General features: G+C 37.4%; 2 protein-coding genes and 1 long non-coding RNA gene across 5 annotated transcripts in view; 1 reads left to right on the forward strand and 2 right to left on the reverse strand.

Annotated features, from left to right (window-relative positions):
• LOC115305012 overlaps positions 1–288 on the reverse strand; it is an 891-nt gene extending 603 nt beyond the window's left edge. The window contains exon 1 of the long non-coding RNA XR_003914723.1: positions 184–288. This is a non-coding gene — a long non-coding RNA (uncharacterized LOC115305012). The remainder of the gene's footprint in view (positions 1–183) is intronic.
• Positions 1–1553, forward strand: part of CEP290 (centrosomal protein 290) — an 85159-nt gene extending 83606 nt beyond the window's left edge. The window contains exon 53 of the mRNA XM_029955359.1: positions 664–1553. Coding sequence (XP_029811219.1) covers positions 664–894 — 231 coding nt within the window. The 3' untranslated portion in view covers positions 895–1553. The remainder of the gene's footprint in view (positions 1–663) is intronic.
• C10H12orf29 (chromosome 10 C12orf29 homolog) overlaps positions 1–13515 on the reverse strand; it is a 17804-nt gene extending 4289 nt beyond the window's left edge. For 2 of the 3 annotated variants that reach the window (XR_003914722.1, XM_029955361.1), the window contains exons 1-7: positions 13304–13515; positions 10471–10588; positions 7514–7609; positions 6601–6717; positions 4345–4542; positions 3162–3331; positions 1804–1892 (exon numbers count right to left, since the gene is read on the reverse strand). Coding sequence is in view for 2 of the 3 variants with exons in the window: in XM_029955361.1 (XP_029811221.1) it covers positions 1804–1892; positions 3162–3331; positions 4345–4542; positions 6601–6717; positions 7514–7609; positions 10471–10588; positions 13304–13393 (878 nt within the window). In the remaining variant the exon portion in view is untranslated. Of the gene's footprint in view, positions 1–1661; positions 1893–3161; positions 3332–4344; positions 4543–6600; positions 6718–7513; positions 7610–10470; positions 10589–13303 lie in introns of those variants that run through there. The other variant, XM_029955360.1, reaches the window with a different exon arrangement.
• Between the last annotated feature and the right edge of the window lie 1693 nt (positions 13516–15208).

Raw genomic sequence — 15208 nt, forward strand, 5'->3', positions numbered from 1 at the left:
TAATCCTAAATACATATTAATAAGAAGCTATTATTAAAAAATAGGTATTTGTAAAGAAAATAGAAATGAAGCCTAAACTAAAGATTCTTAACCAAAATAACTTGTAGTGAATAGCCAAGTCTCTTTGATTCCCTTAGAGTATCTGATATGCCTTTGGATCAAGATTTAAATCATTCTCCCCACCTACCCACACCCACACAGTTTAAGAACTGATGGGGAGCCTGGATGGCTCAGTCAGTTAAGCATCCGACTTCCGCTCAGGCCATGATTTCATGGTTCATGGGTTGGAGCTGCACATCAGGCTCTGTGCTTCAGATTCTGTGTCTCCCCTCTCTCTCTGCCCCCCTCCCCCCATTCTGTCTCTCTCAAAAAATGAAAGAATGTTTAAAAAATTTTTTTTTCAAAAGCTGATAAACTCCAGTCAAAGACTGGGACATAATTTACAGAATAGTTTTGATTTGCCAGTTAACAAGTTCATTATTAAAACCTTGTACAATGAAACCTTATTAACAGAATCTTATGAAAATACTTCTGCCTATATAGTTTATATTTGATTATTCAAGTTACTTTGGATTTTATGTTTGTGATTACATCTCTAGTTCAAACTTAAAGACTGTATTTTATTCCTACCTATACCTTTTAAAGTTATCATGTTTCTATTAGGAGGAAATAAAAAAGTTGAAGAAAGAACTGGAAAACTTTGATCCTTCATTTTTTGAAGAAATTGAAGATCTGAAGTATAATTACAAAGAAGAAGTGAAAAAGAATATTCTCTTGGAAGAGAAATTAAAAAAACTTTCTGAACAATTTGGAGTTGAATTAACCAGTCCTGTTGCTGCTTCAGAACAGTCTGAAGATGAAGAAGAAAGTCCTGCTAATCTCCCCATTTATTAAGGGCCACCTGTAACTGTAGTTTTACTTAACTGTTTATTAACTTCGTAAGTTAAGATTCCATCAGGAAATCAAGTCTCTGACCTTCATGATTTCCGTTTCCATATCCTGTACCTTGGAAGTTTTAGTAAAATTTACTAGATAACCAATTTAAAATTAAATTGGAAATTTACTAAAATTTAGTAAATTTTAAATTTTGTAATTTAAAGTATGAAATTTTAAACATTAAAAAAGCATATTTTTGAAGATTTTTAGATTCAGTTAGGACTATCAAATGAGTTATGAACTGTACATTCATAATTAAGTTTTTTAAAGAGCATGGGGGTGAACTTTAATAAATTTAATATTTAAAACTGGGCTTTTACATTTATTACATATTTATATGTGTTAAGACTATTTTACATATATGTACTTGTATATATATAAACATGAGGTTACAGCCACAGGTTAAGTGTCTAGTAAGATTAAATTTACCTTTTTAAACTCTTTAATTTTGAAAGTTGATGATATAGAATTGTTCATTTAACTGCTGTTTGTAAATTACTCCCCAATTATGGTAGACAAAATCCAATCTTTGTACAAGGTAGGGAGATTAATATTACATTTTTAAGTCTAGTGGTTGGAATTCATTTGCTGCTTCTAAATAAAATCTTGAATAGACATTTGCAACTGGGAAATTCATTTCTTCAAATGCTAGAAGACGTATTACTATATTAGACACTGAACCTTGAGATTTTTTTTTGCCTTTCACACATGGCGAATATTCAAGATTTAAATATAACAATAAAGCTCTTTTTAATTGCATTTCTAGTTCATACATCAAGCATGATATCTCTGAGTCTGCTAAATTTCTGATTATCTATTTTTGAAAAAAGATTAAACAAACATTTAGTATCAAAGGCATGGTCATACTTGTTCAGGTTCATATTGATAATAACTGGTTTTGAGTTCATGTAAGTATCTGGAATTGGCCAGCATAAACCAAGATGATGGCGATGAACCTGAAAAAGAGAAAAAGGGGGGATTAGATTTTGGATTGTATTACCTTCTTCCACTTACAACTATTTGAGTGCCACCATCTCCCAGGCACTAGTTAAGGCTCCACTTTATCTTACCATAGCTGTTCTTCTCCTGACATATTACTTATTTACTTGTTACTGTCTACCTTCCCCTTTAGAAATGTGAGCTTCATGAAGGCAGAGACATTGTTTTGTTGACTATGTATTTCCAGGACCTGGAAACATGCCAGGAACATCATAATCAGGGGCTCCATAAAAATGTAATGAATAGTGTCTGTTGTTGCGTGCAGAAGCTAGCTAGCCAACTGAAAAATACGGGTGGGGAGGCATTCTAACTGTGTGATAGAATGGTGCTTTTTGCTCTGATTGCAATTACTTAAGTATGGTTAGGACATATACAGTATGTGTATGTTTGGCAGATAGAGTATAGATCAGTTCCAGAAAGCGAAGCAAGGGTCCTATCATGAATAATCTTAATGTCACTAAACAGTTTTATGTAGCAAGTAACCTTTCACTTACTGTGAAGAATGGACAGAAAAGGGAGAAGACTGAAAGATAACATTTAGGAGGGTGATATACTAAGTCAAGCATGAATTCTGACTTAACTTAAAATTAAATGCCAACATTTGGTTAGGGAAAAGTATATATTCGATAGATCAGAATCTTTAAGAAATAATTGTATGTATGAAATAATGGAGAGAGGGGTTAAAGATGGTATCTAAATTTCTGAATTGCGGGGAGATGGGAATGATATGACCAAGGTCCAGTTCTGAACATTACTAATTTCAGGAACCTGTCCGAAATCACATAGACAAGTCCAAGAGACAGAAAGGGCACAAAGTATAAAATCATTCACTCTGTAAATATTAACTGTCACCTGGCACTTTTAGCTCAGATTCTATAATCAAGTTTGGGAAATGGGGAGTTACACCACAGACACAGACCATCTCAACATTCGTATTGCAACATCCATCTCCAACAAGGGAATATGTAATGTGCAGTTTTTCCAGGCATTTTCATCACTTTATTTCTGAAGATTGTGTAGGAAAACCAAAGTCCCAGGGAATGAATGTACATTGGGAAACATGACTTTATCATATAAAGAATGGTGGCATGTGAGATGAGGACATTAAATGCCTTTAAAGCACATTAGAATTAGTGCAATTTGTACAGAGTAATCTTGTGCCACTTCTACTTTGCTTTCGGAACGTTAAGACGAAATAATGCCACAAGCTATTTTTTTGCCATTACCTTGATTAAACAGCCATCATTGCAATGCCATACTATTCCTTCAATTTTACCCTCTCTGCAACCTTCAAACCAGGATAACAGATCATTGTGCTCCAAGGCTGGTAGATTTCTTATTTGAAATGCCCCGTGTGGTATAAGAAGATGTAATGGATGCTTCTTGCTTCCTAACCCTAAATGGTAAAAATTTCCATTAGCCATACAAAGGTTTCGAAAAGAAATGAGAACATTTACTTCTCCAAATAAAAACGCCTTTTAAAACATTTAGGAATAAATTTACCAAAAAATTTAGTTGGTTTTCTGGAGGAGAGACATACCACAGTGATCTCATTCAGAAGTGTCACTACATTAAATCTAAATTTTACCTTCATATAGTCTACACAAGGGGTCAGCAGACTATGACCTGGGGGTCAAATCCACCTGAATGCCTGTTTTTGCAGTTTCAGTGGAACACAGTTATACCCATTTTTTAAAAAAAGTACTGTTTATGGCCTTGTTTCAGAGGTGTGGCCTACAGAACTTAGAGTCTGCCAACCCCTGCTCTATACCATTAGCCAAATTCACTTATTCAGTGTTTGCCAAACAGCCACACTGTTATCTCTGATAACTTGTATAATTCCAATCTTAACTTTCTTTCACCTGCCAGTCAGTCTGTTTCTGATCTCTATATAGGATTTTACTATTCCATCTTTAATATCCTTGAGTCTATCTTTATCTGCCTATCAACAATGTACTCTACAGTGCCCTCTGGACTTGAACTCAATTCTCATAGAACAGATTTTGATGCTCAATATGCTATTTAGTGCCAATTCTTTAATTTATTCTTAGCTATTAATGCTAAATGAATTACCTAGCCATGAAAAACAAATAATTTTCATTCAACTCATTTCACATGAATTTTAAAAAGCTACAAAAAGTTACAATTGAATAATTACCTTTCACAAATAGTTCTACAATGTTATCAGAGGAAAGAATGAGAGGCTAAATCCAACCTTTTAGGTTAATAAAATGGTTAAGAGTCATGCACAGATTTCTCCATGGACATAAACAGAAATGGCTATAATTCTAGAAAGCTATTTAATGTTACTTAGTCATTTCTTTAGTGTGTGTATTTTAAGTTGAACTCAGGAAATTCTCTTTATAAATGACAGTTAACTGTAACTGAATAGGAAAAGGCTTCACTCACCATATGGGTTTCCATTTATATTTGTTCCAATAAGCTCTAGTGTTTGTTCTAGGAGATCTGATAGCGGCACTGCACTAATTTCCAAAAGACCAGGATCCTCAGGATGATGCTTCAGTACCAGGGCAACTTGAAATTCATAATTAACCACAGAGGAATGCCAGCAATACTGTTTATTGTTTTTCTCCACTGGTACCCAACCTGTCATGCAAAGAAAAAAACTGATACGACATTGCTTTTCTTTGGATTAAGACTTGAGGTAATTTTTACTTTTGTTGTACATTTCAATGCTTTCTGGATGTTTATCACAGAGATTATAATTTTTTAAGTCAGTGATAATGTTAGCAGCTTTGCTACTTTTTAAATCAATCATTTTGTAATAATAAAGTTTTTTTTTATTCTGTTGAGGAATTACCCTGTGATGATTCACTACAGAGCAGTCGGCCCTCCCTTACCAGAAAATTTACCTTCTCAAGAACTGAACATTTATTTAAAGTTTTCTACTTTCTCTCCAGTTTCAAGGACAACAGACCTATATATTAAGTGTTCCACAACTCATTATGTTGTTCCAACATAGTCAAATGTGATTCCACATTTACTGAATGTCATTGCTATTCCTCACCTAACCCATTAACCAGAATAGGATCCTTCATTGTGGATAATTCTTTATCAAACACTAGGCTACATATGCCATTGTGACCATCATATCTTTGGCCTTTAGCAGTCATTCAGGTGACTGTAGTAACTTTTACTGGTCCACCAGTCTCTGGGAAAACCCACCCCACTTTTATCAAATTCCTGCTTTAAAAATTTAAATTTAGGGGGCGCCTGGGTGGCTCAGTCGGTTAAGCATCTGGCTTCAGCTCAGGTCAGATCTCACGTTCGTGGGTTTGAGCCCCGCGTCGGGCTCTGTGCTGACAGCTAGCTCAGAGCCTGGAGCCTGCTTCCGATTCTGTATCTCTCTCTCTCTCTCTGACCCTCCCCCTTTCATGCTCTGTCTCTCTCTGTATCAAAAAATAAATAAATAAATAACATTAAAAAACTTTTTTTTAAATTTAAATTTAGTTCTGCTGTACCCCTGCTTAACAATCAACTTCAGGATGAACTTTAAAGTCCTTATATAAAATATAAACCCCTTTAAGATCAGAGCCCATTCCACATCCCCAGCCTCAACTTTAATAATGTTCTCCAGTGTCATACTCCCTAAACATTCCAGCTATGTGGGGAGGGGAAGGGGGAAAGAGCCTTGGGGAGAGAGAGGGGATGCAAAACCTGAGAGATTACTGAATACTGAAAACAAACCCAAGGGTTGAAGGGGGAGGTAGAGGGGGGAAAGAGGTGGTGGTGATGGAGGAGGGCACTTGTGGGGAAGAGCACTGGGTGTTACATGGAAACCAATTTGACAATAAACTATTAAAAAACAACAACATTCCAGCTCTGGAGAAGTGTTACATGGAATTTCCGAAACTCCCAATCTTTCCTCTTCCTGACTCTCTCTCTTCCCTGCCGGCTAATTTCCTGGTTCCTAAGCTTCAGTACAGATGTCCTCTCCCCTTACAAGCCTCCTCTAAGCACCACAGGCTGAACTAGAGTTCTTCCTCTTTTCTCCGACTATACCCTGTGGATCCTTTCCTTTTAGTTCTTAAATCAGACCAATATTCAATTTCCTCTAGTGTCTAAAAGATCAAGGTTCTGATCTTCACATTTGTATTACTAGAACCTGAGTACTCAGCACATTATAGGTACTCAAGACACGCCTGCTGAACTAAACTTCAATCTGAGTTTCTACTCAGTGCACTTTTGCAAAAATGTTCACGTCCTCAGAGAAACTACTTATGAGACACGTATGTTCACACCTCTTCATTGCAATAGTCTTCTAGGATTTTTGCAAAAAATATACACGTATCGTTACCCCCAAATCCAAAAGATAAACACTGCTTAGTATCTCACTTCAAACTAATCGTATCATCTACCCTCCCAACAACTTCAAGGCTATTTCCACTTAAAGCTTTTTTTTTTTTTTAAGTTTTCAGACTATAGGCAGTAAACTGTCTAACTCAGAGAAGATTCTAAACCTCAGGACATTTTTGATAAGAAACATCTTTATAGACTGTTAATATAAATTAGATTCAGAAATGTTGTGCTATACAGATAAATACTAGGAAGAACCAGATTAAAATTAAATTCTGTAATTTCTGTATCTTTTGTTCTTTATACTAGTAAAAACGAAAGTGCATTAGAGAAAAGTTTTGATGATACCAGGAATGTGTCCATTTTCATCAGGCATCGGATTCCCATTTAACTGTTCTATTTCCTTCGCTGGTATCCAGCACTCTGGAACAGGTTTGAAGTCCTCCTCAACATTCCAAAAAAATTCTAAAAGAGTTAAATAATTTTATATGTAGTGATACTTTAGAAAATATAAAAGACTGAGCAAATTCAATGTAGGAACAGCTAGTAAACCCCATTCAGGTATCATAATTATTCTCCATCATCACCAGCATGTGACTGTACTTCTCAGGGTTAGAGTATACTAGCACCTTAAATTTTCAATTTTGAACCCATAACCATCTGTAAATAGTGGATAAAAATCTAAAGTAGCCAATGTTCCAGTATGTGTAGATTTATGATGAATTTTTAATGAACTATAAATGCATATATAGAAATATATACATGAAATCTCAAGTGGATATATGATTAATGTGTATATCTACTTATATAGTATTTAGAGGTATTTTAATATAATTAAAAATATGAATAATCCTTTGAGATTTGTACCTGATTTATAAAATTACGTACTTCTCTCTTAAGTAACAAAACCAAAATGTGTTACTCTTTATAATATATATAGAAATGTATATGTTTTAATAAAATCAACATACTCTAATGAAGAGTCAAACATATTAGGAAAACAATTTAAAATATTTTTCAAGCATAATCTTTTACCTATAAAGATAATTATAATTTTCTTCTTTTACCTAAGTGCCTAAATTTTAAGAAGTATATAATGTACAGAAATACCACAGCAAGAAATAATAATAATAATAATAATGATATAAGGATATAATGTATAGAAACACCACGGCAAAAAATAAGTCAAAAACTATAGATTTAAATCAGAAAAAAACAAAAACTAAAAAAAAAAACAAAAACGGAAAAAAGGCCTACTAACCTTTTGAGTTTTGTTTTGAATGTAGAAAATTTTTAAATCTTTTCTCAGCTAATTTGTTAGGTTTTCTATCTAGTCGAGCCCAAAGGTATGGCTTACCTAAAAAATGATATTAATAATAAAAAGGAAAAGTTTAAGAGGCAAACAAAACTTAAGTTGAAAGATATTTCAGTATAAAGTTTTTCAAAAAAAACCAATAAGGTCACCTTCCCTAAAAGCAGCAATCTTAGATGACAAAGGTAAATATGTATTCTAACAGACACTGTACCCCATGTTGTAATAAGACCAAGGTCTTTGAAGAATGGTAAGCATGAGATAGAAAGTAAATATGTGACCCTATCATAAGGACATTCCATGGAACCAGAATTTGTGAGAATGCTACCTCTATACTAAATGGAAACATCCAGATAATTATATTCACACTTTTCCTGAAACATAACTGTGTGCTGTAAGGGTTAGTTCCCAAAATTCTATAATTAGGCTGAGCTATTTTGCATGGCTCCGATCCCTGGTCAAGGCATGAAACAGTGATTATTAGTGATGATTTGTAATCATGGATCTAAGAAGTTTCAGGCAGTGTGCCTGCATTCTTTACTGATAACAATGAGACTCCTGGAGGGAGAGCTCTGCTGTTGAGGCTGGTTAACTTAGCAGGAAGATGCCTCTGTGACCAGCAGAATATAAAAATCCTCAGCTGAGGTGCCTGAGTGGCTCAGTCAGTTAACAGTACAACTCTTGATTTCAGCTCAGGTCCTGATCTCACAGTTTAAACCCCACTTTAGGCCCTGTACAGATAGTGCGGAGCCTGCTTACAATTCTCTCTCCCTTTTCTCTGCCTGTCTCTCTCAAAATAAATAAATAAACTTAAAAAAAAAAAATCCCCAACTGAGACTCCATTTTAGATTCCATTACCAAGTGTGTTCCATGCATACATCAGTGGTTCCTGATTTGAGAAAGTGTGTCCTTCGAGCACTGGGGGCTGGGAGCAGTGGATAGGGGTACAGGGCTGGGGTGGGGGTAACAATAGGTGCTTTCACCTGGTCTTCCCAGACCCTTTGCTGTGAGGTACAGTCTTACTTTTCATGCCCCTGCTAACACTATGTACCCTTTACCTGTAATAAACTGAGGATCTGCGATCACTGTCATTTGGGGTCCTGTCCCTTAAGTTTTAATAATCCATTCATGTTTAATGGCCACTATTATACATCATACATAATGATCCATATTTAAGGTTTTTAATGTAAATATGAAAGCCTAAAAAATCTTTTAGTTTCTTCAAATATACTTTGAAACTATTGATTATAGTTTGGATCAAACATTTCATATTACCCATTAATTATCCCAGTAAATAATATGAAGAACCAGATTAAAATTATATGATCATTTCTGGTTGAATGGACCTTTTGTTCTTTTTACCAGTAAATATAAAAACCTCATTTCACTCATACCCATTAAAAGAGGGAATACCAAACAAACATTTGTGTGGGTGAGGCTGTGAAGAAGCTGCGACCCTTGTGCGCTGCGGGTAGGGAGGAACGTAAATCAAGCAGCTGCTACAGACAGCAGTACGGTAGCTCCTCAACAAATTAAAACTAGAATTACTGTGTGAGTTAGCAATTCCACTTCTTTGACTATGTACCCAAAAGAATTGAAAGCAGGGTCCCAAGGAAATCTTAGCTCACCATATTCACAGCAGCACTGTTTCCAACAGCCAAAATACGGAAGCAACCCAAGTGTACAATGAGGGATGAATGCTGTACACATAAAACTATGTGGCACAGACATAAATTATATGATGCGTACAAACATACTGTGGTATATACACACAGCAAAACGTGACTCAGCCTTTACAAGGAAGGGAATCCCGACGGATTAACACTGAAAATCAGCTTGGCAACAAGACAAATAATGTAGGATTCCAGACACGAGGTATCCAGAATAGTCAAAACCGTACAAAGTAGAATGGTAATTATCAAGGACTAGAGGAGGGGAATGGTGAATTATTTAATGGGTACGGAGGTGAAGGAAGACTTCTGGAGATCGATGGCAGGAATAGTAGCATAATAATGAACTGCACACTTAAAATGGTTAAGATAGTAAATATTGTTATGCGTTATTTTAATCACAATTAAAAATGGAAAAAATATGCATTTAAGAAAAGATTTCCTGATACCAGGAATGTGTTTAGTTTACATTTAACAGTTCTGTTTCTCTTGCTGGAATTAAGAGGTCATGTCACCATCCACAGGAAATCACAAAGATTATTTCACTTTTCAATGCATTTTTTTAACTGACACTTTCTATTTTAGATTCCAGCTCTTAAACTGAAATAAATTAGAGATACTGCCAGTAGTAATAAGCACGAGGGCGCTGGCACCAGAATGAGTGGCATAAGAACAAGCTTTAGGCTCAAACATAGGTTCTATCACCAGTTCAGCCATTCATTAAGTATATGGTCGTGGACAAAATTATTTAAGTTCTCTGAAGATCGGTTTCTGTATCTGCGAAATGGAGAGGCTAATGTGCAAATTAGAGATAACACGTATAAAGCATTTACCACACTGTCGGCCTTTAATGAGTATTAAGTAAACGTTACATATCTTCTTTTCCTCCCCCAAAGAAAGATAAGGAAGTAAACAATTGTGACTTATTATTTTGCTCTAATAGTTAACTAGGTTGCGAAGGGTTTATGAAGGGTAAACGCCCCATTCCAGATATATATAGTTTGTAAAGTGATTGAATAATATTTGTAGGGATGCCTGGTCAGTTAAGCATCGACTTTGGCTGAGGTCATCATCTCTCGTTTCGTGGGTTCAAGCCGCTCATCAGGCTCAGAGCCTAGAACCTGCTTCAGATTCTATGTCTCCCTGTCTCTCTGCCCTGCCCCCTCTAGCACTGTCTCTCTCTCTCTCATAAATAAATAAACATTAATAATAATAACATTTGTAGTTTTATTTTACCTTTATAGTTAGTAATATAACAACATGTTCCATCCACTTTTTCTGTTGGAATTGCACTGTATATATCTGCATCTAATGCCTTGTGACTTATAGTTTCAGTTGCCAAAACTTTAAATGGCTTAAAAAAGAGAGAAAGAAAACTGGTTTAAGATCAATTGCCTCTACACATACTCCCACCTGAAATGTTCTTAATTTCACTGTGTCTGAAGTATAATCTCCTGCTTACCCTTCAAGACAATTTAAAAACATTTCGTCCATGAAATTCTCATGAATCACCCCTTCCCTCCTATCACAGCATTACCTGTTTTCCCACACAGACTTGTAATTATTCACATTTCTTTATCCATAATGAGCCCACGCCAGGAACTGTGTCCTATGTATCCTGAGCACAGACTGCTCTATCGTTTACTTGACAATTATTTGCTAGATGCCTTCTACGGGTTAAGCACTGTCCTCAAAACTAGGAAATATAGAGGTTAATAAAAAAAAAAAAGAGTACCTGCCTTTGGTAGAACTTGCATTTTAATGAGTGGGAAAATAGTAACAAATGTGTAATACAATGTGAGGTATAATTAATGCTAAGGAGAAAAACAAATGGGGACTCTTCCAGCTTTAGTCATAGTAACCTGCATAATTTATGGTTTTGGTTTTTACTGTCAGGAAGAGACACCAAGACCAAGAGTGGAGGAAAAGACAGTTTCTGCAATTCCTACCAACTTTTTATCTGTAATTTATTTTTCTTTCTGAGAAAGATTTATGCCACTGTTTTACAGTATAAATGACCTGAAGTTACATTCATCTCAAGTAATGGAAAAATACTGCACAATACTGGTGTGTACAGGTTTAAAACTAGTGTGTGGAAGTACTATTTCAGAGTCAGGCAGACTAGACTTAGGAAATTAGCACCATTCTGTTACTGGTTCAGTACTTTTGAGATGAAACGAGGATTTATCAGTAACAGCTGCAATTATTATCAGAGGCTATCAGTCTAACCTGCGGTGGCAGAAGTGAGATTTGGCCCAACAGCAATGTTGGGTGTATTCAAATTTACCAAGGATCCTATGGAGATTACCCTGCTGATGGAGCTCTTGATGAGTCCAAATACTGCTTCCATAAGAAGAAATTCTCAAGCACTCTGTGCTAGCAACATGTCCAAAAGACAATGTAAGATACCAAGGGGAACACAAAGTTCCCCGGCTCGTTGAAGACTTTAAACTGTGACTGGAAAAACTAGGCATGTATGTTAAAAAGTAATAGTGAATTTCAACTGAGTAGTCCTTTACAACTTCTGGGTAGAGGAAATCACGGAGAAAGATGATCAAAGATTTCAGAGAAGGTCTGATTTGAAAATCCTGGAAGTAATCCAGGCGGAGGGCACAGCCTGAGCAAAAACAAATACAAGACTGCCCCTGGAGCATTCACAGAATGCAACAGACTTTATTCGAACAGAGACTTCCCTTTAAGTAGGCGACTCCGTCACAAACACACATGGCATTTTCTGCTGCACTGAGCCCAGGCACCTCATGGAAGGTCCAACAGGCACTTCAAGAGTAGAATGGACCCGATTAATGGGAAGCCTTGAACTACAGTTAAGGATCTGGATACTTACTACACTATAAATAACAGTGTATTATCTTAACTACAGATGACATGAACCAGGGCTCCTGTTTCCCGGTAGAGGGTCTTTTTACAAACTGCCCACTTCCACCCCAACATACAAAGTTGAGAATCACAGCCAAAGTGAACCACTACTTGGGAGGTCAGTATTTCATTTTAGTTTGTTTACGGCTTGTAGTTTGTAAATGCTTGGCAACTAGTGCTACAGATATTTAGTAGTTAACTGTGGGGCTGTGACTAGGAAAGACCCTAACAATGATCATCCTGGGTGGCAAGAAAGAACGATTAGGCAGTGCAGGAAACTGCACATAAACTACTAAGAACTATAACAGCAATGGCACTAGAAAGGATGTTATAAGATATAAAATGTCAAAGGTGAGTGGAAAATTGGCACAAAAAGGCTCTCGGGATCATTCTTTAATTCAACATATATTCATCCAGTGCCTACTACATGTCAGGTCCTAAAAATTTAGACTAGAAACAAGGCAGTCTCAAAACAAGAAGAACCCCCGTGCAAATAATCTAAGGGGGTGGGGACCTATGCCAAATGCACATGACGAATTTTGTAAGAGGAGTTCAAAATACTCAATACCTGGGGATTCTGCTGTCAAAGACTTTGCTACCTATTAAAGAATCACCCTAATGCTGACTACATCATTCACCAGCACTTACTAAGGTCCCTCGATGTGTAAAACTCGGTGCTGAGAGAAAAACCCAGAGATGGGAACACCAGTTCCAATCAAGCAGGTAATTACTGGTAGCAACACGTGAGGCCTGATCTCAAGTGACCTGATCAGGCTACTTGTCAACACCACCACAGGTTCCTAGGTTAGAACTGGCAAAGCAAGTCTTCTAAAACCTCCCCTTTGTCACCACACTCTTGACAAGTAGGAAAGTTTGGACTGCGGTGATTATGTGACTACTTAAAGGGTCTTCCCCAAAAAGGTGGCTACCTGAGAAGAAAGAACACTATTTAAGATGTGGGCTTTCAATTTCCAGGCGACCGCAAGTTTGAATTGCCTCATCAGAAAACTTCTCTCGAAGATTCCCTCCCTTACAACTAACACGGTCCGAGAAGCTGGAGCTCTGGGAGTAGACCCCTCTCCTAGACCTCTCCCCAGCGAAACCTGCAAACAACTCTCCCGGCCTGCAGGGCGGCTCTAAAGGGCCCGGCAGCCCCTGCGCCGCGCACCACGGGAGCCGCACACCTCGGTACCTGATGCTCCCTTTTGGTGGAGGGCTCCTCTTTCACCTCCGTCACAAACACACACGGCATTTTCCGCTGCACCGAACCTAGGCGCCTCATGGTAGACCCAACAGGCAGTCCGAACGCTGAGCGCGTTTCCAAAACAGTACCCCTACCAGGAAACCGTCCCCTGCAAACAGCGGCGGGGCTCAAGCCACGCACACTGCGCGCCCAAGCACGGCGGCAACGCCCTTACGTCCCCAACATCAAGCGTGGGGCGGGGACGCACGCGTGGAAGCGGCCTCCTGACCGCGGTGCCTTCTGGGAGTTGTAGTGCAGAAGCCGAGGTACCCCCGTATGCACTCCCGCGAGCGTAGGTTCGGGTTGTATTGGCCATAAAACAAGAAATCCGTTTCTGGCTTGTGTCTACTTTACATTTAGTAGTAATTGATACTTATGAAAATTAAATAATATCAAGTTATAAGTAAAGAATCATTTCACATGGCGATTTAACACCATCCTGGTGAAAGCTAATTGCCTGTTTTCTTTAAGTTCCTCGGGGAAGCACTATAGAAGTTTAGAAATATCCAAAGACATTTCAAGTCCTAATGGAAACAGATTTCCCAGGAGGAGTGCTAGAAAACCCTACAATTAAAACACCTGGGAACCCACCCCTCATAATAATACCGTTTGGATTATGCCTCATTGCGCAACATAACAGTCAAAATTGGTTCTGATTCTTTCCTGAGTGCAAAGTTTAGCCTTAGACTAATCCCAAAACACGATTTCAATCTCAATTTTCTTCATAGTCTCATTTATCTTATATATGAGCTCCAAAAGAGTTCAAATGGCTCGAGTTGTTGGAGTCAACAGGGACAAGGGACAGGGCGAATGGAATATCTAATGCTGGCTGTGAGCTATTGGGACCAGACACTTAGTATTTTATAGTCAAGCACCAGTGATTTTTTTGTTCTTCTGGAGGAATCCTAACAAGCAGCTTGTTTCATGGGTATCAAGGGAATAACAATTAAATAACCCTCACAACTATCAACTGTCATTTCCCAAACTGCCACAGAATCTTCTATATCCAACATTCTATCATTTCTGAGAAGGGACCATCTTCTAAAACATTCTACTTGCTGTTTGAATAGTAGCAGCAAGGCTAACCATTCCTCAGGAAGCACTCTATTTCCAGTGCTTTAATATCATCAGTGCCTGGAGCAAAGCCTTTGGCTAAGACAAAGCAGTCCGTGTTAGAGGAGAGCCACAGTTCCAATTCACAGTTATAAATGGAGCTCCTATTCTAATGAGTAGCAGCCAACAGTTTTACCTCATTCTCATAAACCTGAAGAGCCAGTAAGGACTTACTACCAGCCCCTGTACTTAGAGTGGTGGTTTTGGATCACAAACTAGAAGAAAGACTTTCTTCTCTGACTGATGTCTTAGTGTTCTAGCATGCACCAATGATGAAAGACAGTGTGAGTCCACCTTGGCCAACACAAAATACTTACAGAATTTTCAGGCCTACTCCCAGTGGTGGAGACAAATTTCCCATCGCTACAGGGAGTAAAAGTCCTCTGGAGTGTGGTCACAGCTTTTCCTGAAAGACTATAATGAATTTCACATCAGGAAAGAAGTGAATAAGGTGTAAAAAACAAAGAAAAAGAAAAAAGAGTTTTGTTTAAAAAAAGAAGAAGAAGAAATTAAAGCTCCATGCTAAGGACTACCAAAATGTACAGATTTACTTACTGTTCTTTGCAATAACAAAACAAAACAAAAATCCCCATTATGGTTTGACCTGTTTTAGCTGTGTCTAATGGAATGTAACTGTTCCCAACAAACCCTAAAAGGTAAAAACCTTTTTTTATCCTTTCCCCTGTGTTAACCATGATGTTGCATGTAATCATGCAATAATGGTATTTGGGAACAGTATTT

Source organism: Suricata suricatta, chromosome 10 (genome assembly GCF_006229205.1).
Source record: "Suricata suricatta isolate VVHF042 chromosome 10, meerkat_22Aug2017_6uvM2_HiC, whole genome shotgun sequence".
NCBI classification, from domain to species: domain Eukaryota; kingdom Metazoa; phylum Chordata; class Mammalia; order Carnivora; family Herpestidae; genus Suricata; species Suricata suricatta.